Source organism: Verticillium dahliae, genomic scaffold (genome assembly GCF_000150675.1).
Source record: "Verticillium dahliae VdLs.17 supercont1.34 genomic scaffold, whole genome shotgun sequence".
Taxonomy (NCBI): domain Eukaryota; kingdom Fungi; phylum Ascomycota; class Sordariomycetes; order Glomerellales; family Plectosphaerellaceae; genus Verticillium; species Verticillium dahliae.
The window spans coordinates 21,083-42,815 of record NW_009276964.1 but is presented as its reverse complement, the minus strand read 5'-3'; the positions used below and the strand labels follow the sequence as shown (position 1 = coordinate 42,815).

Genomic DNA, 21,733 nt, shown 5'->3' with positions numbered 1-21,733 from the left:
ATGTAAGACTACTTGCCTTTACTCTCGCGCGTGCGAGACTTTTGACAGCCAAAAGGTCCTGATGGCCGCCTGAATACTGAAGTAATACTTCAAACAAGTCATGGGCACAGCAAATGCCTTGGTTTAGATATGACAGGAACGTGGCGGAAATGTCGTATTGCATTCAGCAGCGTCCCTCGCGCAACATCTCTACATCCCCCTCATCAGCTCCTGCAGAGAAATCGGCTTCCTCACAGCATTATTCAGTCCTTCGTTGTACGACACCCAAACCCTCATCGGCTGGTCCTGCGCCGCCCTGCCAGCACCACGCCCATTTCCCTCTCCCTCTCCCTCCTGCTGTTGCTTCTCCTCAATGACGCGCCCGAAAAAGTCCTTCCTGACCCGGTCTGCGAGCGCCAGGACCTTGAGGCGCTTCTGCTCGATGGCCTCCTTGTCCACACGGGTCGAGGGCACGTCGTTACCAAGAGGGTTTCCGCCCTGGAAGCGAGCCTGGCGCGCCTCGTTCTCGCGGCGGGCAATGCTGGCCTGCAGCTCCTGGTCGAGGACCTGACGGACGGCATACCGCGTAGGCGCCTGCACGGACAGGACGGAGGTGGCTGTCTCGTAGACGGCCAAGGCATCGAGATCCCTGTGCATTGTGAGTATACGGGCCCTGGGTGTGCGGATCCAATGGAAACTTACGGCTCGAGTCGATAGACCCATTGCGGCGTCCGGTTAAAGGCAGAATCGGTCTCAATCTTGCCCCTTTGTAGAGTGATGCCGACGTCCACCATGATCTCCGCAGCGCGCTTGACCATGGCCTTCTCCGCGTCCTTGCGCACGCTCGCAATGCCCCTCTGATCTCCACCGCCGCCCACGACGACGGGCTTGACGTCTGGGGAAACGAGCCGGACGAGGTACGGGAGGAACTCGGCGGCAACGTCCTCGGGGCTCCGGAACGACCGCATCAACGTTGGGCTGAGCTGCGCCTGGATCGCTTGGAGCATGGCGCGGTTTTCCTTCTCGGCCTGGTAGGCTTCGAAATCTGCCCGGGGGCCGGAGAAGGGCACTGTCGCCGCGTCGTCGTCGGCTGCCCCGCCCCATTTCTTGTCGTAGCCCATGGCGACGACGTGTCGTTTGGGCGAAGCAAACAGGCTGTGACAGGCGAGGACTGGCAGGCCGAGGTAAGGCGCAAGCTCCCAGTCCTGGCTCGCGAAGAGACGCGAAGAACATGCGTCGTGGAACTGGAGCCAGTCGTAGGCCTCATTGGGTTTCGAAAGGAAGGAGTCGTCGTTGAACTCCCGGTTGGGGTACTCCAGCATGATGTCTGTGACGATCTTGTCGATTTCTCCGCTCGTGTTGACCATTTGCTGGAGGCGTTCCATGGAGTGCTTCTTCTGATACTCGGCAAACCCGAGCTGCGCCTTGGGTTGTTCGTGCTGGTTCGTTGCAGTTTTCGAGGTATCAAGAGCGGCCTTGGGAAAACCACCGCCTTCTTGGAAGACCCGTGCGACAATGTCTTTCGCGCTGCCTCTTCCCGTGCCGCGGGCTCCGCCTGCTCCGTTGGAGAGCTCTTGCACGACGTGCTTGTCGAGCCATTGCCGCGTCAGTCGTGGGGTGCTCTCTGTTGCGGCAGCTCTATAACGTCCTGCAACCCATTCACCTACAACCATGACACCGCGCAAGTCACCCTCGGCACCACTCTGGGCTCCTCGTTTTGCATCATTACCAGTTGCCATACCCCATGCGGCCTCGCAGATCTTCCTCGCGGCGTCCTTGTCGCAAGGAACACCCTCTTTGTCGAATACAGACTTGAGCCGCGTAACGACGGACTCAATTGTAGGCTTGCCGACATGTATGACCTCTGCAAGACCGGATTGTCGAAGGGGCCGAAGAGAAGGGTGATAGACATCGTTACAAATCAAGATGAGGGGCCGCATCAACCGGAAATCGTCGCCCTTCTTCTTCTTGTGACTCGTACTGCCTGCAGCCCCCGAGTTCTTCTGATCGAGGAGCACGAGGTCGATCAATGCCTTGACAAAACCACCCTCTCCCGAGGCTCCAGATCCGCTCACCGCACCGTCCACCTCATCGACAATGACGCAAGCTGGGCGGGCGACTTTGGCCTGCTGTCCATCGCTACCGGTCTTCCTGTTGGCGACTGTTCGAACACTCTCAGTGCCTAGGCTCGTCCTGATGCGGTTCTTCACCACATCGCGACTCCTGTCGTCACTGGCGTTGATCTCCATGACTTCGTACCCAGCCTGCCTCGCGCAGACGTGCGCTAATGTTGTCTTGCCGAGTCCAGGGGGGCCTGTCAACATCAGGATTTTGCGGTGTGGTTTCTCCTCGACGGCGGCGTCTTTTGCAGCTGGCCTACGCACGATTGGGGCCCTATTCGTAGCGCCAGGGAACACGATGGGATCCCAGCGCTTCAACCACCGCAACACTGTCCGATTCGTGCTGTCGTCGCCGCAAAGGTCCATAAATGTCCGTGCTCGGTACTTCTCGGTCCATAAAAGGGATTTCTTGGGCTTCTTGTGCCCAATCTGAGCCGCCTCAATTGAGGGAAGAGGCTCCGAGGCGGTGTTTTCGGGATCTCGGGGACGGGATCGAGCTTCCGAGATCTCCAAGGCAGCAGCATCCTTCAACTCGTTGATGTCGACGCCGTAGTACCCTCGTTTTGCCCGACCCTCCTTGGTCTTTGTCCTCGCTGCTATGATTGTCTCGTACGAGTCAAGTGTGTTCGGTTTGCGCTGCTGCAGGGTCATGGCTTTGCCTGTGGAGGTGCGGATGGTATACGTCCGCCGGGTCGAGCTTTGCAAGATTCCCAGGTTGTCGAAAGGCAGCAGGTCGGGAACTTGAGAGCCATCGTACAGGTTGAGACTGTCCGGTGGTGTTATGACTGGCACCGTCTGTGTTGGAGCTGGATCGCCGTTTCGTGTCGTCTCGGCAGGTATCGAATCGTCTTGCGGCGTGTATGATCGTTGCTGGAAGGACGGAAATGGGTGTGCGGTGCCGGTCAGGATTTTCTTCAATGGTGGTTCTTTGCCCCCTTCGTCTTCCGAGCTTTCAGAATCGTCTTCCAGCAGAAACCCGCTCTGCATTTTGGCCTTTGGTCGAGGATGCGCATCTTGTACCGGACGGGGTCTTTTTGGTTTGGGAGGGGACGATGGTGCCGGGTAGTGGATAGGAGAGGACGCGGTGAGCATGGCGACGACTGTACTTAGGATTTGGTCTTTGCAGAGCGACCACAGGCTCTTTAAGAATCGGGGTGTTGAGTCTACCAGGTATCGGATTTGCCTCTTATTTGGTGGTTTGGATTGGCAGTTTTGGCTTGACTGGGGCAAGGAAAGGGAAAGACACTTCAAAGGCGTCCCGCGACACCGCGCGACGCGACTTGACGCGACCAGTCCAATCCCTGTAAGTGGTTTCCAGCACGACATACAGTGTCTTTGGTGTCTGGCACACTGTTTACACAAGGCCCATGTCGATAGTCTAATGCTGCCTTGTCAAAACAACCCTAGCTAATGCTCCATCTTCACACAATCTCTACAGCTCCTGTAGAGCTTTCTTATAGATCTCTGCCTCGGCCACCATCTCTTCCATGCTTCTCGGTTTCCTCGCACTGTCGTCAATGTGCGGGAACGCGCCCCCTGGATGTGGCCTGGCTCCTTTCTCCCGGACCACGGCATCCCATAGTGCGCCTCCAACGTTTCCCTCCTCGCTAGTCATTTGTTCGTAAATCTCATCCTTAGGCCCCGGGTCTTTGCTTGTCTCGCCTGGAATCCGCGGCAGAATGTGCACGTGGACGTGCGGCACTGTTTGGCCCGCGCCAGCGCCGTCTTGGAGGGCAATGTTGAAGGAGCCAGCCTCGGGCGGCGCATCTGACGGCGATGATGATACATCTGACGATGCCTTGAAGTAGTGTCGCGCCAGCATCTTCTGCACGCGCTGCGTTGTCGTGAAGAGGTCCGTCACTTCAGGTGTTGAGAGGTCCGTCAGGCGCTTATGCGGCTGGAGTGGACAGATCAGGACATGACCAGGGAGAAGAGGCTTCAGGTTGACGACGGCAAAGCAATGAGGCGTTCTCAGAAAGACCTGGTGCCGTGGGTAAGTGCTGCGTTCAACACAGTACTGACTGGAGTGCTCGGGCTGAGTTGGCTCACCTGTTGTGTGACCTCGAACGGTCCGAAGAAGATTCTGTCCTGCGAACTCATAGCTCTTCGTGAGGCACCAGAAAAAGCACGACTACTCGGCGCTACTAAAGATTTCAGGGCAAACATGGAGATAGTCCTATGCGACTGTATTGAAAGACCAAGGCAGGGTTCTCTGGCTTCAGTTTTGCTTAAGCGTCGTCGATCCACTGAAAGGAGGTTTGTTAATACGTCAGCCTACTGATGTGGCCGCCCGGCTTTGCTCCTGAAGGGGCATTGCGTACTGTGTTTGTTTGTCGGTGGGCACTGTAGCAACAGTAGTGATCTACAACCGCCGTCAACCTCCAACTGGTGGATCGTCCTGTTCAACCAAGACCTGTCAAGTATTCGCTTTTGGAGCATTAATGTGACGTGTACTGCCCAAAATTCTGTCCCATGTACAGCCAGATTACGGCGACTGCAAAAGTGAAGGTGAGACGGAAAATGACATCAATCACTACGGAACCATAGCCCCCTGTCGCGGGGGCAACAATCGAGGAAGGATGTTTGTCTAAACACGATGAAATCTGCCAGGAAATGGCTGTCTATACCTGAGCCCTAATAGACACGGTTCGCTGTAACCTCGTCTACTGATACAATCCGTTACATGTTTTCTTTTCTTCCCCTTGCTTACAGAGCTACATCTCCGGCCCCGAGCACTCGACCTTGGGAGCTGAAGAACTTCTTAGACTCCGCACAGCGTTCGCTCTTGCAGCCAGGACACCTGAGCTCCATCTGCGGCGAACAAGCAATGCCACTGTCAAGGTGAGCCTTGGCAATGTCCGCCAGCGCACGGATGAAGACCGGGCTGCCATTGAGACTGTCGACACGCTTCACAGTATCCGGAGAGCCGGAGTCCGGGATGACTTCCTTGTCGATCTCATACAGCGTCTCGATATGGTCCGAGGTGAAGGCGATGGGAATAAGGACGAGGTCCTTCTGGCCCTTGTGGACATAGCCCTCCACAGTGTCCGACGTCTGGGGGCCAAGCCACGCCGAAGGGCCAACTTGAGACTGCCAGCAGAGACGGTAGGGGTTTGAAAATTTGAGCCGCTGCATGACGGCGTACACTGTAGCGGCAACCTCGGGCGGGTAGGGGTCGCCTCGGTTGACCACAGACATCGGCAGGCTGTGTGCGGAGAACAGCAGCACAGCGTCCTTGCGGCGCTCTTCAGGGTACTCGAGCAGCTTCTTCTCGATGTTCTGCGCAAAGGCCTCTACAAGACCTGAGTGAACGGGCCATCGGTCGATGACGCTCCAGTTGATGGTACCGTCGCCAGGAACGCCCGAGGCCGCATCCTTGCCCTCTAGTCTTTGTCTCCATTTCCAGAGCTCGTTGATGCTGCTCCCTGTGGTCGAGCAAGAGTATTGTGGGTATTGAGTGAATGCGACAGCTCGACCTCCCTTGCCGCGACCAAATCCGTCGTCCAGCAGTCGGTTGTACATTTCTTCTGTCAAGGGGTTGGCATATCGGAACGCAACGTAGGGCTTGTGCGGTGCTGTCTCTGGAGAAATTTTGTCGAGAATCTTGCACATCTCCTCGTTCTGGTACTCGGACCACTTGCGGATGGGAGAGCCTCCGCCAATTTCAGCATATTGTTTTTGGATCTTGGGCGTCCGTCTTTGCGAAATCAGAGGGCCAACGTAGTTCTGGAAACGACCGAGGGGAATTAAATCGCCATCCGCCTGGATAGAGGCTTTAGTAAGGCAATCAGAAGACACGTCCACGGATAGACCTACAAAGAGTCGACTCAAGAAGTCTCCAACTTCATCTGTCGTTTGAGGACCGCCCATGTTGAGAAAGACCATGGCCGTCGGGCCCTTCGACCCCGTCGCATCCTGTGTGACTGGTGGCACCGTCGCAAGCTTTCGCGATTGGCTTGCGAGGTGATTCGGGAGCATGAGCTTTCGAGAAGACGTGGCTGTCGGCGTCTTGGCCAAGCTCTTGGAGAGCTGCGCCGCTGAGCGTCGCATTGCCATTGTCGATGAGGGCGATCAGTACAGGTTCTGAATAGGCAATGGAATTCAAGTCGAGCTAGACGAGGTGATTCCAGAAATCGGCGCCGCGCGTTTTGTATGAGTATTAACCTTTCGCTTGTGTTGTACAATGGTGTGGAATGGTCTGACTTTCTTGAGACTACTAATCCCACGAAAGCATCATGATGCGTATTGGAGCGCTAGCGTGGCAACCATGCTGCTCCGAGGTCTTAGCCCGGTACTTGTCTATAAGGCGGCAGGCGCACTATTCTGGAAGTACCTGACTCCTCTGCAAATGCCGAGCGAATCACAAGGGACGTAATCCAGTTCTGATCTGACACGTGACTGCGCGTTTGGTTCTGGAACTTGGGCACGTGCCCTCACATCTGGTCGCGTCTGCCTGGAGGTTGTCCCATAGAGACCATGAGCTGAGGATTTCAAGCCGTCAAGCCTGGTCAATTGATTGATTTCTCTTGCTGCACAACCACCATCAACGCTCCTTAGAACCTTTATTGCTTCCTATAGCCAGCTTCCTGTAGCGATGGCCGACAGAGATGATTACAAGAGGGAAGAAGATGAAGAAGCAGATGAGGAGGTTGAGAATGTAAGTCCTGGCACAGTCTCACCCCATGCATCAGTGCTCACCCGTCCAAGGACTACAAGAGCCAAAACGATGCGATCATTTTGGCCATAGATGTGAGCGATACAATGTTGGAGCAACCGCCAGCTTCGACATCACGAAAGGCCGATAAGGACAGTGCTGTTCAAGCAGCCCTGAAATGCGCGTATCAGCTTATGCAACAACGTATCATCGCTAGTCCAAAAGACATGATGGGAATTCTGTTCTTCGGCACCGAAAAGTCGAAATTCCAGGAGCATAGCGGACGGAGTGGTCTAGGCTACCCCCACTGTTATCTTCACACTGACCTTGACATACCTGCCGCCGAAGATGTCAAAGCTCTTAAAGCCCTAGTTGAGGATGAGGAGGATGAGGAGGGCGTCTTGATACCGTCCTCGACAGAAAAGGTGCAAATGGCGAATGTGTTCTTCTGCGCCAATCAGATTTTTACCACCAAGGCGGCAAACTACAGCAGCCGTCGTCTGTTCATACTCACAGATAACGACAGTCCACACCCTTCAGACAAGGCGGCCAAGTCAGCTGCTGCGGTCAGAGCCAAAGATCTCTACGACCTCGGAGTCAACATTGAGTTGTTCCCCATTACTCGAGGAGACAACGAGTTTGATCTGGCCAAATTCTATGATGTAAGCGGGTGCTTCACTGGTGTCGACTTGGGTGCGTGGCTGACAGGCGTAGGACATCATCTACCGCGACGCGAGTGCCGAAGCAAACCATTCTGAGGTGCGGTGCTCAAAGACGGCTGATGGACTCAGTCTCTTGAATTCCCTCATATCCAACATCAACTCAAAGCAGGTGGCAAAGCGTGCTCTCTTTTCAAGCGTTCCTCTGGAAATAGCACCTGGTCTGAGGATCTCAATCAAAGGCTACAACATATTACACCGCCAAGAACCAGCAAGAAGTTGTTACGTCTGGCTTGAGGGCGAGAAGCCTCAGATTGTCGCGGGTGAGACGACGCGCATCTCTGAAGACACCGCCCGGACGGTCGAGAAGTCCGAGACGAAGAAGGCGTACAAGTTCGGCGGCGAGTACATCTACTTTTCGCCAGAAGACCAGAAGCGCGCCAAAGATTTTGGACCACCGATCATCCGTATCATCGGGTTCAAAACCCGTGCCCAGATTCCATTTTGGGCGAGCGTGAAGAAGTCAACGTTCATCTTTCCGAGCGAGGAAGACTTCGTTGGCTCTACCCGTGTGTTTTCGGCTCTCTGGCAGAAACTGCTCAAGTCCAACAAGGTTGCCATTGCCTGGTGCATCATTCGCGCCAATGCGACGCCAGTCTTGAGCGCCATCATCCCATCTCACGAGAGCACGGAGGAAAGCAACGCGACGCCGTTCCTTCCGGCAGGTCTCTGGCTCTGCCCGCTTCCCTTTGCTGATGACTTGCGTGGAGGTCCGGCTACAGACGGTACTGAGCCCCCTCGTGCCTCGAATGAGCTCGTCGATCAGATGCGGGTTATCGTCCAGCAACTCCAACTTCCCAAAGCCATGTACAACCCAATGCGATACCCAAACCCCGGCCTACAGTGGCACTACAAAATCTTACAGGCGCTCGCGCTTGAGGAGGAAGTGCCAGAAGTGCCCGAGGACCTGACCTTGCCCAAGCACAAGGCCATCAACAAGCGTTCCGGTGGCTATCTGCAGGATTGGGCCGAGACGCTCCAGGAGGAGACACAGAAGACGGCGAAGACGACCAAGACTAAACGCGAGGCGGACGATGATGCTGACGATGTCAAGCCGGCGAAGAAAGCCAAGGCTTCCTCCACAAAACCATCAGCCTCTGGAATGACAGACGCTCAGGTTCGGGCGGCAGCCAGTGCTGGATCGCTCACCAAGATGGTTGTTGCCGATCTGAAGGACTTGCTCGCGATGAAGGGGCTTAGCATCTCGGGCAAAAAGGCTGATTTGGTTGAGAGGCTTGAGCAGTGGGCTGAGGAGACGTCCTAGCTGGGGCAAGAGTCTTGTTTGCGTCGCTTTGTGGATTTACTTGGACGAGCATGGAGTTCGGACTCAAAACAAATGAATGGAGATAAGCTTGGGCAACAGTGCTTGCTAGGTAGTTAAGGTCTGCCTCGGTGGCAGTGAACATCGTCGGCGTCGCTCATAATTAAATGGCAATGGTAGAAAAACATTCAAAACCTGAACGTTACCTCCGCAGCTGCATGGATCGTCCGTAACCGCATGTGTTTGCCGCTGCAGCCTTCGTGTCCCAGGGATCATTGAGTATCGTGCCACTGCTGCCTTGATATGCAAAAATGCCGTCACTCATATGCAGCCAGTGCATCTCAACGAACAGGATCATAGCAAGAGTCTCGATATTCAGCGCGAGGGTAAGCGTTCATACGGTCTACTCGGTGATACTCAACCTCGATCGAAGCGTTTCCACGTAGCCTGCGCTTCAGTACGGTGCGTTCTCGAGGCTCTTGTTACAAGCATCTCGAACTCAACATTTCTGAGCCTCGATTTAATTTTTCCCGACGTCTATGCACTGCCCTCCCTGGCGGCAGGAATCTAACAATTTGGATGCGAGAAGATTTCGCCTCACTGGACCTGGGGAAAGCGAACTGCCTTGAGTGGTGACCTGGTTGTGCAGATAGAGGGGCGTATACCCCTCTAATCTGATACGCTGTGGATGATCAACTGCTGAAGTGCGCTGAACACCCTCTGTTACATGCTCCTCCAACAGGACGCATATACATTGAGTGCAGCATCATCGGCATTCGCCATGAATTATCTCAAAGGTTCCAGGATCAGGCTTTCCCCATGGTCAAGATCTATTCCTCGAGCACATCGATGCCTCCATCTAGCGCCGCCCTTTCTCCTTGATGACTACGTGCCTCGGTACACGGTGCTGTCGTCAGTCGATGCCGCTATGAAACGCTCCAAGGCATATGCCCACCTTCGCAATTGCAATCTCTGCCCTCGGCTCTGTGGCGTTAATCGCTACGAAACCACCGGACACTGTTTGGTTGGCGACAAGGCGAAGGTGAACGTGATTGCGCCGCACTTTGGAGAAGGTGTGTATAGCATGCGCTGCTGCTTGTGTTGGCAGCATGCGAAGTGCCAAAAGATACACTGACCCGTAAAACTAGAACCCTGCATCCAGGGACACAACGGCAGCGGTGCTGTCTTCTTTTCTGGATGCAACCTGCGATGTGTCTTCTGTCAAAACCACGATATCGCACACCAGCGAAACGGCCAGGACTTGACACCCGAAGAGCTGGGCGAGTGGTATCTGAAGCTGCAAGATGTGGGAGGCGTTCACAACATCAACCTTGTCACACCTGAACATGTTGTCCCGCAGGTGGCATTGAGCATCCTTCACGCCCGCGACCTCGGTTTGCGGTTGCCAATTATTTACAACACCTCCAGCTTTGATTCACTCGAGTCGCTAGAGCTCATGGATGGCTTGGTCGACATCTACCTACCCGATTTCAAGGTCTGGGAGAAAGCAACGTCGAAGCGACTTCTCAAGGCTGATGATTACGCCTCGACGGCGAGGGGGAGCATCAAGGCCATGTACACGCAGGTAGGCGACCTTTGCTTCACACCCGACGGCATCGCCAAGAAAGGTGTCTTGGTGCGCCACTTGGTCATGCCGGGGAAGGAGGAGGAGGGCAAGCGCATTATGCAGTTCCTCGCTGAGGAGGTATCGAAGGATTGCTTTGTGAACATCATGGAACAGTACCACCCGGACGCTCACGTCGGAAAGCCACGCCGACGCCAGGGAGGCAAGGCAGCCGGGTCCGACGTGTCGGCCGAAACGCTTCGCTACAGCGACATCAATCGAGCCGTGTCGGATCAAGAGGTCACGTCCCTGCGCAGCGCGGCTGAAGCTGTTGGACTGTGGCGCTTTTGTGACCCTCCCAAGCATGATGGATTCAACATCTGAACATGGGACAAGTCGGTTCAGAAGCTCCTCTGTATGGAAACCACAACTTGGTATGAACCATGTTGCATTCCGACCGGCTGTAGGATCACCACGATCGCCGAGAGTGCAACAAAGGGTCGCGCTACTTTGTGTAACACACGACCAACACGGACTCAAGCCTGATTGGAGTGCACTGGCGCGGTCTTGCCTCCCGCCCTCCCAGCTCAATGAGCTAGCTATTCAGACCTCCGAGGCTTTATATTGTACCCGTGAGCACTACCATTTCTGACAGCAGATAGCAGGCGACCCCGCCGCTGGTCTGCTTTCACTGCACGCCACGATTGATGGCCTTCTGGTTCTAGTCTCTCGTCTGGGCTGCGACTCCAGCTCCTCTCGTCTTTGTCATGATCACTTGGAGGGACAAAGCTGGCCAATACTTGCTTGCGGCCCAGAACCTTTTGGCCAACATGCCTTTCCAACCTTTGTTGCTCGCTCGAGACACGCCAGACAAGACGAGGATGTCCGACTCATATATCTCCTGGCCTGCACACCACCGACCCAATGTCTTCTGCTGCTTGCCCCATCAGTCCTCGAACCTGCTTGCAGGGACTCGCCCCTGATGTCGACCACTTCGAGCACCGTGGCTACCCTTGTTGGTGATGTCGCAGAGGCTCCCGCGAAGCTCCATGCGAAAAAGCCGTCAATCCACTCTACTGTCCATATACAGACGAACAGTCCAAACTGCAGAAGCGTCCCCAGCCTAACGACAACGCCACTCCGACCCTCTCTGAAAAGAAGTGTCACAAGTGGTAGCCAGAGAAGATCCATCCCGAGCAAGGTCCATGTCGACACGCGGGCATTCAGCGGACAGCCCGCTCTCGACACACCGCGATCCTTCCAGCAGCTGTACGACGAGCAGGCCTACCTCCTGGCCTCCCGCGTAATGGAGGAACAACGATCGCGCGAGCTGATGAGGCGCCTCGCCACCCTCCAGGAAAATCCGGACGGCGAATGCCCCAGCAGCCAGTCCCGTAAGTCGAAGAAACAGTCGTCGCTGCTCAAGGCGAAACTCCTCAGGGCAGCCGAGCAGGAGAAGGCCATTATGGGCAGGCTGGGCGAGGTCTTTGTCGAGGTGCAGACGCGGCAGCGCTGGATGCAGGCGCAGCAGGAACGGCACGTTACCAGCTCGTGGACGCCGACGCCATGGGCCGTCTGGGAGACGGTGGCGTCGCCGATTAGCGGGTTGATGACGCCCATTGTGTTGACGCCGACGTGCGCCCCTCTCGTGGTTCCCGAGCCTTTGGTGGGAGCGCAGCTGGATGCGAAGTCGCCTGAATTTGTCCCAGGTGTCCCATTTCTGTTTCCGACGAATGGGCCCGGTCAACAAGGTTATGGGTGCACCTCAGAGGCGGATTGTGATGTGTCCCCTCTCGCCATGCTCGGCACTGATGGACTGAATCTCGAATCGTTCGGTAAAGCAGACCTCGAATCGCTCGGTACAGCAGACCTCGGAGATGCACTTGGGAATCGCGGCCTAGAGTTTGAGTTTGAGGGTGTGGAGACGCCGGGAGAGACTGAGCCCACGTTGCAGAAGGCAAAGGCTTGCAGAGGTGGGCGTCAGAGGAGGATGAGCCTGCCTGGTCTAAGATGCGTATGGCCTGGGTCTGGGGTCGAGGGGACGTTCGAGGACAACGAATGGAATACGCAGCACCGACCAGAACAACCTCATCATGTGGAGGATGTGGAACTTTGATGTTTTTGGGGCTCTTAGTATCCAGCTGTTCGGCGAGGCTCTCATCACAGTTTGTCACAATGGAGACACTTGAAGCGAGCCAGGCTTAGTTTGTAGCCAATATAGCGATTTTGGAAGTCGTGAGAGTCTTCGTAGAACAGCTCCAACACAAATCATGGCACGAATCGAAGACGTGCCACAGCACGCCATGGCTTGCGGATTTACCGGCTCAAGAAGGTCGCTACGCAAACTCGCCAAACTGGCCATCGTCAAAGCCCAGGTCCTGTGCAGACCGTCTCTTCCTCTCCCTCTCCTCCCTCTGCTGCGACGCGCTCGGCGGCGGTGGCGGCAGCAGGCCACTCCCCCGTGAGCCAGCGCTTGAAGCTGAGGGCGGCGGCGGCAGCGAGAAGGCGGACAGGCCGCCGCCCGAAGACGCTGGGTCGTTTTGCTGCTGCTGCTGCTGCTGCTGCTGCTGGGGCCGCCTGCGACCGAACTTCCCGCCAAGGTTGACGGTGATGGTCTCGCCCTCCTTCAAGCTGAGATCCCTCTTCTGCTCCTCCTTCGCCGGCGCCAACTGCGTGCTCGCGTTCGTGTTGCCGCTGCTACGGCCCCCGGCACCGGGCCCGCCGTCGAGACCAAGGCTCTTCTGGGCCTCCTGGGTAGCGACGCCAAAATCAAAGGCGTCACTGCGCTCCTCGAAGCCGATGCCGAGGAGGGCCTTGCGGCCAGAGGGGTCGCGGACCTGCAGGGCGAAGAAGCGCGAGCTGTCGAGGACGGGCTCGACGACGGCGGGGGCGGTGTAGGGGGCGGCGGCGAAGAGCTGGCCGGTGGCGGGGTCCTCGAGGACAATGTCGACCTTGATCTTCTCGCGGCCGGCCGAGGCGTCGTCCTCCCACGCCGTCTCGAGCACGCGCAGGCGGGCGGTGAAGATGAGGCGCTGGTTGTTGTCGGCGGTCCAGTGGGCGGCTGTGTGGCCCTTGTTGCTGGTGAGCGGGGGGATGTTGTAGACGTGGACGGCGGGGGCGAGAAAGAGGATGCGCTGGATGGCGTCGGGCGGCAGGGGCTGGCCCGTGGCTATGTCAATGGCTGGCTCCATGGTGACGGGGTTGTCGGCGTAGGTCCTTCTGACGATAGAGGAGAGTGCTTCATCGTGGGCAACGGCAGAGTGCGTTTCCCCTGGAGAGTACCTCAGAGAGGTACCTTAGAGAGGTACCTACCGAGCTATACGAAGGAGGGGCCCGGCAGCCCGGCTGTCACAACGAGCGGTGTTCAGTTTGGTGGAGAAGGGGCACCTTGCGTACCCAGGCAGGCACAGAGGAGGCAGGGTGGCAGGCAGGCACAGGAGGGTGGCAGTGGCAGGCGCGACTGGACTACCCCGCTACTGTGATGAATCAGGTTAGTGAGGGGCAGAACGAGCACCCAAACGAGGGGCCGTCAAGGTTGGAAATGAACACTATGACCCTGTGAGAGCCACGATCTGAAGCACAAGCTTTCTGGGTGCCTGTGTCAATCTCGAGGCCCCGACACCGACGTCTTCGATCTCTGGTAATTTTGAGTCATCCATCTCCCACGACGAACCCGCTGGATCAGGTGCCTGCCCGTGGCTTAATAAACCCATCGCTGAAACCACGTTGCGCACCTCTCACCGAGGCATTGTCACACTGATCATTTCATCAAGGGCTCCTCCTCCCAATGGCGACCGAAGACTCAGAACGTATGCTTCGCTCGCTACAATTTCCTGATCTACCGACGTCGTGTGTGGCTGACCTTTTCCATAGCAGTCGCTGCGAGCGAGCAGCAGCCGACGACGACAACCTCCCAGCCCACGGCCGAGACACAGAGCCTGCCCATCCGAAGTCAAGAAAAGACAGCGAGCGGTGACTTTGACATTGTTGCCGAGTACCACTCCCATCTGCGCGACCACGAGTTCACCAAGCCTGTCGCCGCCATCGAGGCCCTCGTCGCCCTGCTCGCCGCCAGCAGCTATACAACCGTCTTTGAGACACTCGAGACGGTCAAGCGTCATTCAGAAACCCTCCGCGCCTCGGTCAAGAACCCGGTGCCGCTCCAGGCCGGCACCGACCTCTTCCTGCAGTACCTCGTCTCCTCGCTTAAGCAGCAGGAGGGCCAGACAGCAGCGCCCGGCGGCGGCACGACCCACCACCAGAGCTTCGAGGATGTACTCCGCCACCTCGTCCGCAACGGCCGCCTCTTCGCCGACCGCGCCATCGCCGCCCGTGACGGCATCGCCGACGCCGGCTGGCGCTTCGTCCGCGAGGGCAAGACGGTCCTGACCATGGGCGAATCGCGCGCCGTCGAGAAGCTCCTCTTCCGCGCCGCCGCCCAGTACCCAGCCGGCGCCGTCAACTTTCGCGTCGTCTACGTGCGCGAGGCCCGCCGCCCCGACGAGAGCGACCGCTTCGTCGCCGCCCTGCGCGCCCGCGGCATCCCCGTCGCCGAAATTTCCGAGCTCGCCATCGCCCACGTCATGGCCCTGCGCAACTCGGTCCACATGGTCTTTGTCGGCGCCGAGGCCGTCACCCAGAGCGGCGGCATCATCTCACGCCTCGGCACCTACCAGATCGCCAAACTTGCCCGCGAGAACAAGCCCCGCATCCCCTTTTACGTCACGGCCGAGACGCACAAGTTTGTCCGCAAATTCCCCCTCGGCCAGAAGGACCTCGGCTACGACCAGACGGTGCTCGACTTTCAGACTGACCGCAAGAGCGACGTCCCCGTTGATGCCGTCGACTACACACCGCCCGAGTACATCACGAACCTCGTCACCGAAAACGGTCCCAAGCTCCCCGGGTACGTGCTGGAGCAGCTGCTCGAGATTTACGGCGCCCTCAACGGTTGATCGGCAGACTGTCGATCAAGAGACGGGTGCTCGCCCTCTGTGTCTCTGGCGTGGCCCTATGTGAGCACATTACGACGAGGTATTGGAATATCCAGCTCCTGCAGGCCGGCCCCTCCCAGACGCCCGTCGGTCAAGCGGTGCCTGCATGCAGCTTACATTGGAGCAAGGCTGCGACACACGGCTAGTAACGGGATACGATGGCATCGAAAAACAGGCGACAGCAGAGTTAGGTCAGATGACGCAAAATGAAAACCAGGCGTGAGGCTGGCCAAGGGGAGTTCTAGCTTTCCTCTTGGCAACAGATGCAGCAAACCGCAAACGAGACACCAAGCAGCCAGGGAAAAGGGGGGGCAGCGGGGGGACTCCCCGTGACGTTTTTCATGATACCCAAGACGGGACGAATTGGGCATGCTGCAGCGCATACCGCCAGGGACACATGCAATGCAAGTATGTCTTTGCCGCAAGGCTGTTTTCTAGTATGTAGGGTGGGAATTGAAAGAGAGCAACGACTTGTGGATTGCTGCTATATGACGTGCTTGCGACTCGTGATGCTTGTGCCGTGTGAGGGGGTCTCGATTGGCTGGCAGGGCTCGATTTTTTGAGGCAGTGGAAGTGCCCCTCCAGTGCATGGGTGCCAGTACGGATATCGGCGAGGTGCTTCTCAGCTTTCGATATGGGACGAAGTGTAGATTTGGCGATGGAGGTCCGTCACTATTGCTTCGTCAGGATGTAGCTCACCCAGGCCATGAGCTTGCTACCTAGGACAAGGGACCTCAGCTAACGGCGAAGGCTACTCATCGATATGCTGACATGTGTGTTGCGGACCAAGGGTTCACGGCACGGATCGTTTCAAGCTAACACATTGATAGTACCTAACCACATTCGTTTACCTGTGATGGGAAAATGTTCATATGCCCTCTTACTCATTCAATCTGGATCATCTCCCACTCCAGGTACCCTCGCATTCCGTGCCCATTCGTGTACAAAATCACCAAGACGAGATACCAACCCCTAAGCAGCATTGCCATTCGTCTGCACATCACGGACAAGGCGGGCGCCAGCCCATGCATAGAGGTAGTTCCTCTGGTACCAGTTCACACTAGAAAGAGTCAGTTCTGTGCCTCGCTCCGCCAAGGACCAATATCTGCAACAGCCAAACTCACAAGGATGATCGTCCGGCAATTCGAGGGTGCGTCGCCCAAGATCCACCGAGGATGATGTTATGCTTGTCGTCAAAGAAGTCGGCTGTGCCACGATCAGCTCAATGCTCATTAGCCAAAATAGAGAAACGCTCACCTGTGTAGGCAGGGTAGAGCTCCATCGGCTCAAACCCCTCGTGCTTCCTCAACGGCGAGCTCGTCCACTCCCACAGGCCACCGAACTCGGCCTGTCCCGCGAGGCGGCCCCCACCGGCCGTCACGGGTATAGGGTGCCAGTGCTGAAAGCCGACATTGGTACCCTCGAGGTCGACGAAGAGGTCTGAGGCGGAAACCTCATCAACAGCAGAGGGGGAGGCGGATGGGGGTGTTTCCTGGACACCATTGTTGGAGAGATGCCTGTCGGGGACGTCAGTTAAGTACTCTCAAAATCTTAGGTGCAGACAACATGACGCACCCGTTGACGGCGGGAACCGTCTTTCCAAGTTTGTGCTCAGCCTCTCGGCGCTTGAGATGGTTGACGTAGGCGTATATACTCTTGGTCTCTTCAAATGTGGGGATCCTGCCTCCCATGTAGGCAGCGCACCCGGCAATCTCATCATAAGAAGCGGCGACAGGCCAGTCCAGGGCTTGACTCAATGGCACAGGTCCGTAGACTGTGCGGACGGCAATGCCATCCACATATGAAGTCGGCAGTGAAGTTTCGCTACCAGGATGGCTGTTGACATGGCCATTTGCGCAGCCGTTCGTGTGACCGTTGGCGTGGCCATTCGTGTTGCCGTTGGTCACGCCATTTCCGTTGGTCGTCGGGCTGACAGGCTGAGTCGATACCCATGATGCTGGCAGCTTTTCAGTGTGGCACTGATGGAGATACTTGGCATACTAAAACAGGTCAGTTGACAAGCCATGACAGGTAAGGCACGAAACCCACCTCTTCATTAGTGATGGCGCGGCCCTTGGCCTCGAAGGAGTGAACATTCACTCGTCTTGACGGTTTCTCGTTGTCCCTGGAAAATGTGAGATGCTGTACAAGGGCCGAGAATTCATGTTATGCCACACACCATCCAAAATACCCTTTGTTATCAAGGGCTTTCTCGTCATCATCCATCCCAATGATAACAGACTGCGCAGGGACGCCATGCCACTCGTTCGCCACTCGGGCCTGTTGCGCTTCTTCAGCCATGCTTTTGAAGTTGGGCGTTTCGGTATGAGGGGGTGGCTGAGTCTTGTCGCTCTGGAGCATCATGTAAAGCAATGTTTCCATGTGCATGACCTCGTGCTCGAAGCCTATCCAGATGGCTCGGGCAACATCCCTTGGGATGTGCGCCTCTCCGTGGGAATACAGTCTTCGGAGTCGAGAGCGGACTCTCTGCTGGTAGTCGACGATTTCTGAAATAGCCGGCCATTCGTCGGGAACTTCGGAATGAGCATGGCAGTGTTCTGGGTTGTCTACGTCGGGATCGATGCCCCTCTCAAAGATGGAGATGTAGTAGGCCGGCTCCGTGGGCTGTTGCCTTGTTGTTTTGTTCAATTGAATGTCCAAGAATGTGGGAATATGACCGAGGTAGAAGATGCAGGCGTTGCGAAGCTTGATGGGCTTGTCGTGGAGCTCTTCGTTCGGAAGCATGCCCCTGGTGACAATATCCCAGGCACTCCAGAGAGTGCTCCATTGGTCCAGAGTGGGCAGCGGGGTGGCGGCGTATACCGAAGGTGCGAGGCTGAAGGGCATTCTTGGTTTGATGAGCAAGTGTAGACCTAAAATGTAGAACAGTACGGTAAGTAAGAAGATGTCTTACGATACGAGTTCGAAAGAATCAAATGCGGGAGCTGAGAAAGACAGCCGAACACGTCAGGGTTCCCCGCAAACGCAAGCCATCGCTCCATGGGATCGTGTGGTTTCTCCCGTAGCTAGGCCTCAAAAGAGGAGAGAGGCAAGCGAGTCACTGTCCACGTCCACATTGACTGGCCTCCGGCTGATGGCCATGACCACATGACGACGTGGGGGGGTTATCTGACTTGGGTCGCATACAGCAGGCTCCCCTCCCTCATCTGACCACCCACCCGGGTTGCTGAGGTTGAACAAGAAAAAAAAGACATTGTACACTGACCATGTTCCTTAGCCTGCCACCGAGCAATCTCCGCCATGCCAGCAGAGTGCCACAGCTTCTTAGCCTCATGTGGCGAGTATTTGAGGCTCTGTTCGATCTGAACACGCTCGTGCGGCCTAACGACGGCACCCAAAGCGGTTGTTTCGCGAACTGGATAGTAAAAGGCCTGGTGTCGACGACCTTGATCGTCAAAGATGTACTCGCCATCAGCACGCCAGTCGTCTGGCTTGAATGCCTCCTCGCCAAGGATTTCGTTTGCATTGGCCAGGCCATTCATGAGGAATCTGCATTGAGCGTTAGAAGACCCCTCGACCGTGGAAAGAAAGAGTTTGTGATGATTTGGTTTCAGAGGTAGAAACGCTTACTGGTGTGTGACGCCCTCCTGGTCTATGATGGAGAAGGTCAGTTTCTATGCACTAGGTCGCTCGTGTCACAAAGTAGTAGATGAACATCTCACCATTATAGCCATGGCTGATAGGGTCGTTAGTATGTCAGTCGAATCTTCTAAGAAGCGGGAACCAACGCACTAGACCTTGGCCGCATCTTCACATCCGTCCAGACCAATGAGCATGGTGTCTGACGGTTGGAGAATGTCGCCGAAACTCCTGAGGAAATCAGCCGCATCGGCTTGATCAAAGTTTCCTGGCACATAGGGTCAAAATCCAGGCTACAGGCTCGAATGGAGGCAAGAGCAACGAACCGATGCTTGAGCCCAAGCTGAGGATGCATTTGGACCTCGAGGCCAGAGAAGGTGACTTGAGCCACTCACGACCATCGTCATAAGTACCCCACAGCCCGTGGCATTTTACGTGTTGAAACGCAGGCACCTGGCCCAGTGTTCGCTCCAACTCTTCTCGAGACAGGTCGAGCGCATAGTAATCAATATTCTTGCCGGCATTTTCGAATGCCTGCAACAGTAGGCAGACCTTGCGCAGGTTACTTCCGCCCGAATGTCAGGAACAATGGCCGCCTTTGTGGGAACTGGGAGGGGGCGGGAGGGAAACGAACCCACTGCCCAGCTCTATGACCATAGCATCAGAAGGTATCATCTCAGCAATCTGCTTAGAGTACTGTGTGAGAGCTTCAATCTCATTGTTGGTCAAGTAGTATTCCTCCAGATACGTGATCTCTACAGAGTTAGTGTCCATATGACCACACAAGTCCTGTGGAAATGATGGCCTACATCCTCGAACAGCTGCAGGCCCTTCTCGTTGTAGAGGAGCAACGTCGGCAGCTTCCTGGGGCCGTCTTTGGGGTTCCACATGGACAGAATGTCGTCCTTTAGATTGACTTCGACCGCAGCTCGCCGCACATCGATAATGTCAAGTTGGGACGCTGCCTTCTGGGCTGCCTTGCAACCTAGGGCTTGGTCATGCTCGGGCGATGTTGTGGCCGGCATGGTGGCACGAAGAAGGGCTCAGAAGGGGGCGACAAGGACGAGAGATGAAGCAAACTTAACTGCCAGACGAAGAAGGACCCGTGGAGACTAGACGTCCTGACGATCGGAGGATGAAAACAACGGCGCACGAGAGGGAAGGGGAGGTGGCGGCTAGGTCTTATATCGAACACTGGTAGAGCTGGTATTCCTGACCGGTTGGCAGGGTTGAGAACGAACCTTCGCTTGTACGTACCTCCACCTACCCATGTCAGCTAATAATGAACAGGGTGGACCTTCTATATCCCACAATGGAAAAAGGCACGACACGATGTATAGATACATTGCTGCCAATAAGGAATGGTACCAGCACCTAGGCCGGGACGGACTGGAAGCCTGAACTACCTAGGTAGCTTGGTAGGCGAAGGGCTGACCCAGTTACGTAGGTACGAGGTCATGAGCGGCGTGGAGACATCGGACGCTTCGGTATCTGCTTTGTCGCATGGCCCGCTTGCTCAGCTAAACACCATTCATTCATTGACCGTGGCACAGCGTGCAGGGGGAATGGTCGCGGCAGTGGCTCTGCGCTACGCAAAACTCGCGCGTCCGTCCTTGTTCTCGTGCCATGCCAGACCTTCGCCCTTGGGATCCGCACCAGGGGGAAAGGGAGTACCATGTACGTTACTGCGTGGGAGGCCCAAAGACGATAGCTAATCAGGATGCGGTTCAGAATCAGATGGTCGCCCCCCCGCGCCCCACCTGCACGGTGGAAGCTACGACGAGCTGCATGCTGATGGGCGATGAACTCCGGATACAGAGGACACATTGGCCATCTTGTAAGGTCAGTACGTGAACGATGTGGGTGGAACGCGGGTCACGAAGGGGGATTAATAACGGTGCTACGTAGTCCCCATGGACCTCACACACGCGTCGATGCACTATGCCCGATTCGAGGAAGACAGAAGGGCGTGGAGGTATAGGTACTAGAGCCGGTGCTGGAGCTGGAGCTGGACATGTCATTTACGTCGGCTGCGAACCCGGCCTGTAGGGGGAATTGCAGATCCCTGTCTGAGTAGCAGTCGAGGTAGCTAGGTACCTAGATAGGCAAGTAGGTACCGTGAGCTCGACCCATTGACGAGCCTCTCGGCATCATGGCAGGGGGAAGTCCGACAGAGCGTCCTCTGCCGCTGGACTGTCAATCCTGAGAGCGAGTAAGGCTGGCTGAACCGTCAGCTCGGTGAAGTCGCCAGCTCGAATGGTGATTTGCCCGAAGCTTGGTGATCAATCCTGTTGCAGAGCTCGCAATTCGAAGAGCCTGTGTTGTGCGATCAGTGCTAGGCCGTTTTGGATCCATAGCTATCATCACTCGTTCATAGATCCCTCGTTGCTCGTCTCTGGTGGGAACCCATGCTGCGATGAGACCGAGATGTGGCCGTCGCGATCGTGCATGCAACCAAGAAACCATGACCAATTTGTCCCTGATTGTAGTGGTCATGACAGCCGGGTATGAGGCCTTCGTAACGTCACGCCTCCACTGCCTGACGCCTCCGATACCCGTAAACTGCGGGGTAACTGCGCTTGCCCCTCACCTACCTACCTTACATGTGCCTACCTTACTCAACCAGCGTCTCGAGCATCAACCGCCCTGAATCTGTGCGCCCGCCATCCTCCCAGCTGCACCTCGCGGGGCTTGCTCCGTGCTGGACTGTCCCTGTTGGCTAAACTGCTGCTGCTGCTGCTGCTGCTGCTCGCATCACTCGGAGCATAGCATGTCTGACCAGCCCCTGAAGAGCAATGCGACCAACCAGACGACATGGTGCAGGAATCTGATCCCAAGGCCG

The 21,733-nt window shown here is 56.3% G+C and overlaps 9 protein-coding genes across 9 annotated transcripts; 4 read left to right on the top strand and 5 right to left on the bottom strand.

The window, feature by feature from the left end:
* Window positions 1–189: 189 nt before the first annotated feature.
* VDAG_10250 (chromosome transmission fidelity protein) lies at window positions 190–3,086 on the bottom strand (the record flags this gene model as incomplete). Its single annotated transcript, XM_009659867.1, has 2 exons — window positions 190–628; window positions 682–3,086. The coding sequence occupies 2 exons, from the start codon at window positions 3,084–3,086 to the stop codon at window positions 190–192; spliced, it is 2,844 nt and encodes a 947-aa protein (XP_009658162.1).
* Window positions 3,087–3,531: 445 nt separating this feature from the next.
* Window positions 3,532–4,199, bottom strand: VDAG_10249 (Bis(5'-adenosyl)-triphosphatase; the record flags this gene model as incomplete). The annotated part of the gene is made up of 2 exons (XM_009659866.1): window positions 3,532–4,080; window positions 4,149–4,199. The coding sequence occupies 2 exons, from the start codon at window positions 4,197–4,199 to the stop codon at window positions 3,532–3,534; spliced, it is 600 nt and encodes a 199-aa protein (XP_009658161.1).
* Window positions 4,200–4,805: 606 nt separating this feature from the next.
* Window positions 4,806–6,155, bottom strand: VDAG_10248 (ferrochelatase; the record flags this gene model as incomplete). Its single annotated transcript, XM_009659865.1, has 2 exons — window positions 4,806–5,861; window positions 5,916–6,155. 2 exons carry the CDS (start codon window positions 6,153–6,155, stop codon window positions 4,806–4,808), a joined length of 1,296 nt encoding a protein of 431 aa, XP_009658160.1.
* Window positions 6,156–6,693: 538 nt separating this feature from the next.
* On the top strand, window positions 6,694–8,736 carry VDAG_10247 (Ku70; the record flags this gene model as incomplete). The annotated part of the gene is made up of 3 exons (XM_009659864.1): window positions 6,694–6,756; window positions 6,807–7,415; window positions 7,468–8,736. 3 exons carry the CDS (start codon window positions 6,694–6,696, stop codon window positions 8,734–8,736), a joined length of 1,941 nt encoding a protein of 646 aa, XP_009658159.1.
* Window positions 8,737–9,044: 308 nt separating this feature from the next.
* VDAG_10246 (pyruvate formate lyase activating enzyme) lies at window positions 9,045–10,681 on the top strand (the record flags this gene model as incomplete). Its single annotated transcript, XM_009659863.1, has 3 exons — window positions 9,045–9,119; window positions 9,476–9,806; window positions 9,882–10,681. The coding sequence occupies 3 exons, from the start codon at window positions 9,045–9,047 to the stop codon at window positions 10,679–10,681; spliced, it is 1,206 nt and encodes a 401-aa protein (XP_009658158.1).
* Window positions 10,682–11,279: 598 nt separating this feature from the next.
* VDAG_10245 (uncharacterized protein) lies at window positions 11,280–12,079 on the top strand (the record flags this gene model as incomplete). The annotated part of the gene is made up of 2 exons (XM_009659862.1): window positions 11,280–11,932; window positions 12,007–12,079. The coding sequence occupies 2 exons, from the start codon at window positions 11,280–11,282 to the stop codon at window positions 12,077–12,079; spliced, it is 726 nt and encodes a 241-aa protein (XP_009658157.1).
* A 554-nt stretch (window positions 12,080–12,633) lies between these two features.
* On the bottom strand, window positions 12,634–13,488 carry VDAG_10244 (adaptin ear-binding coat-associated protein; the record flags this gene model as incomplete). The annotated part of the gene is made up of 1 exon (XM_009659861.1): window positions 12,634–13,488. One exon carries the CDS (start codon window positions 13,486–13,488, stop codon window positions 12,634–12,636), a length of 855 nt encoding a protein of 284 aa, XP_009658156.1.
* Window positions 13,489–14,084: 596 nt separating this feature from the next.
* VDAG_10243 (translation initiation factor eIF-2B subunit alpha) lies at window positions 14,085–15,252 on the top strand (the record flags this gene model as incomplete). The annotated part of the gene is made up of 2 exons (XM_009659860.1): window positions 14,085–14,106; window positions 14,171–15,252. The coding sequence occupies 2 exons, from the start codon at window positions 14,085–14,087 to the stop codon at window positions 15,250–15,252; spliced, it is 1,104 nt and encodes a 367-aa protein (XP_009658155.1).
* Window positions 15,253–16,263: 1,011 nt separating this feature from the next.
* On the bottom strand, window positions 16,264–19,916 carry VDAG_10242 (uncharacterized protein; the record flags this gene model as incomplete). Its single annotated transcript, XM_009659859.1, has 13 exons — window positions 16,264–16,351; window positions 16,416–16,497; window positions 16,549–16,808; window positions 16,867–17,291; window positions 17,341–17,416; window positions 17,483–18,164; window positions 18,518–18,801; window positions 18,883–18,904; window positions 18,975–18,988; window positions 19,045–19,159; window positions 19,218–19,456; window positions 19,526–19,644; window positions 19,701–19,916. 13 exons carry the CDS (start codon window positions 19,914–19,916, stop codon window positions 16,264–16,266), a joined length of 2,622 nt encoding a protein of 873 aa, XP_009658154.1.
* Window positions 19,917–21,733: the final 1,817 nt, after the last annotated feature.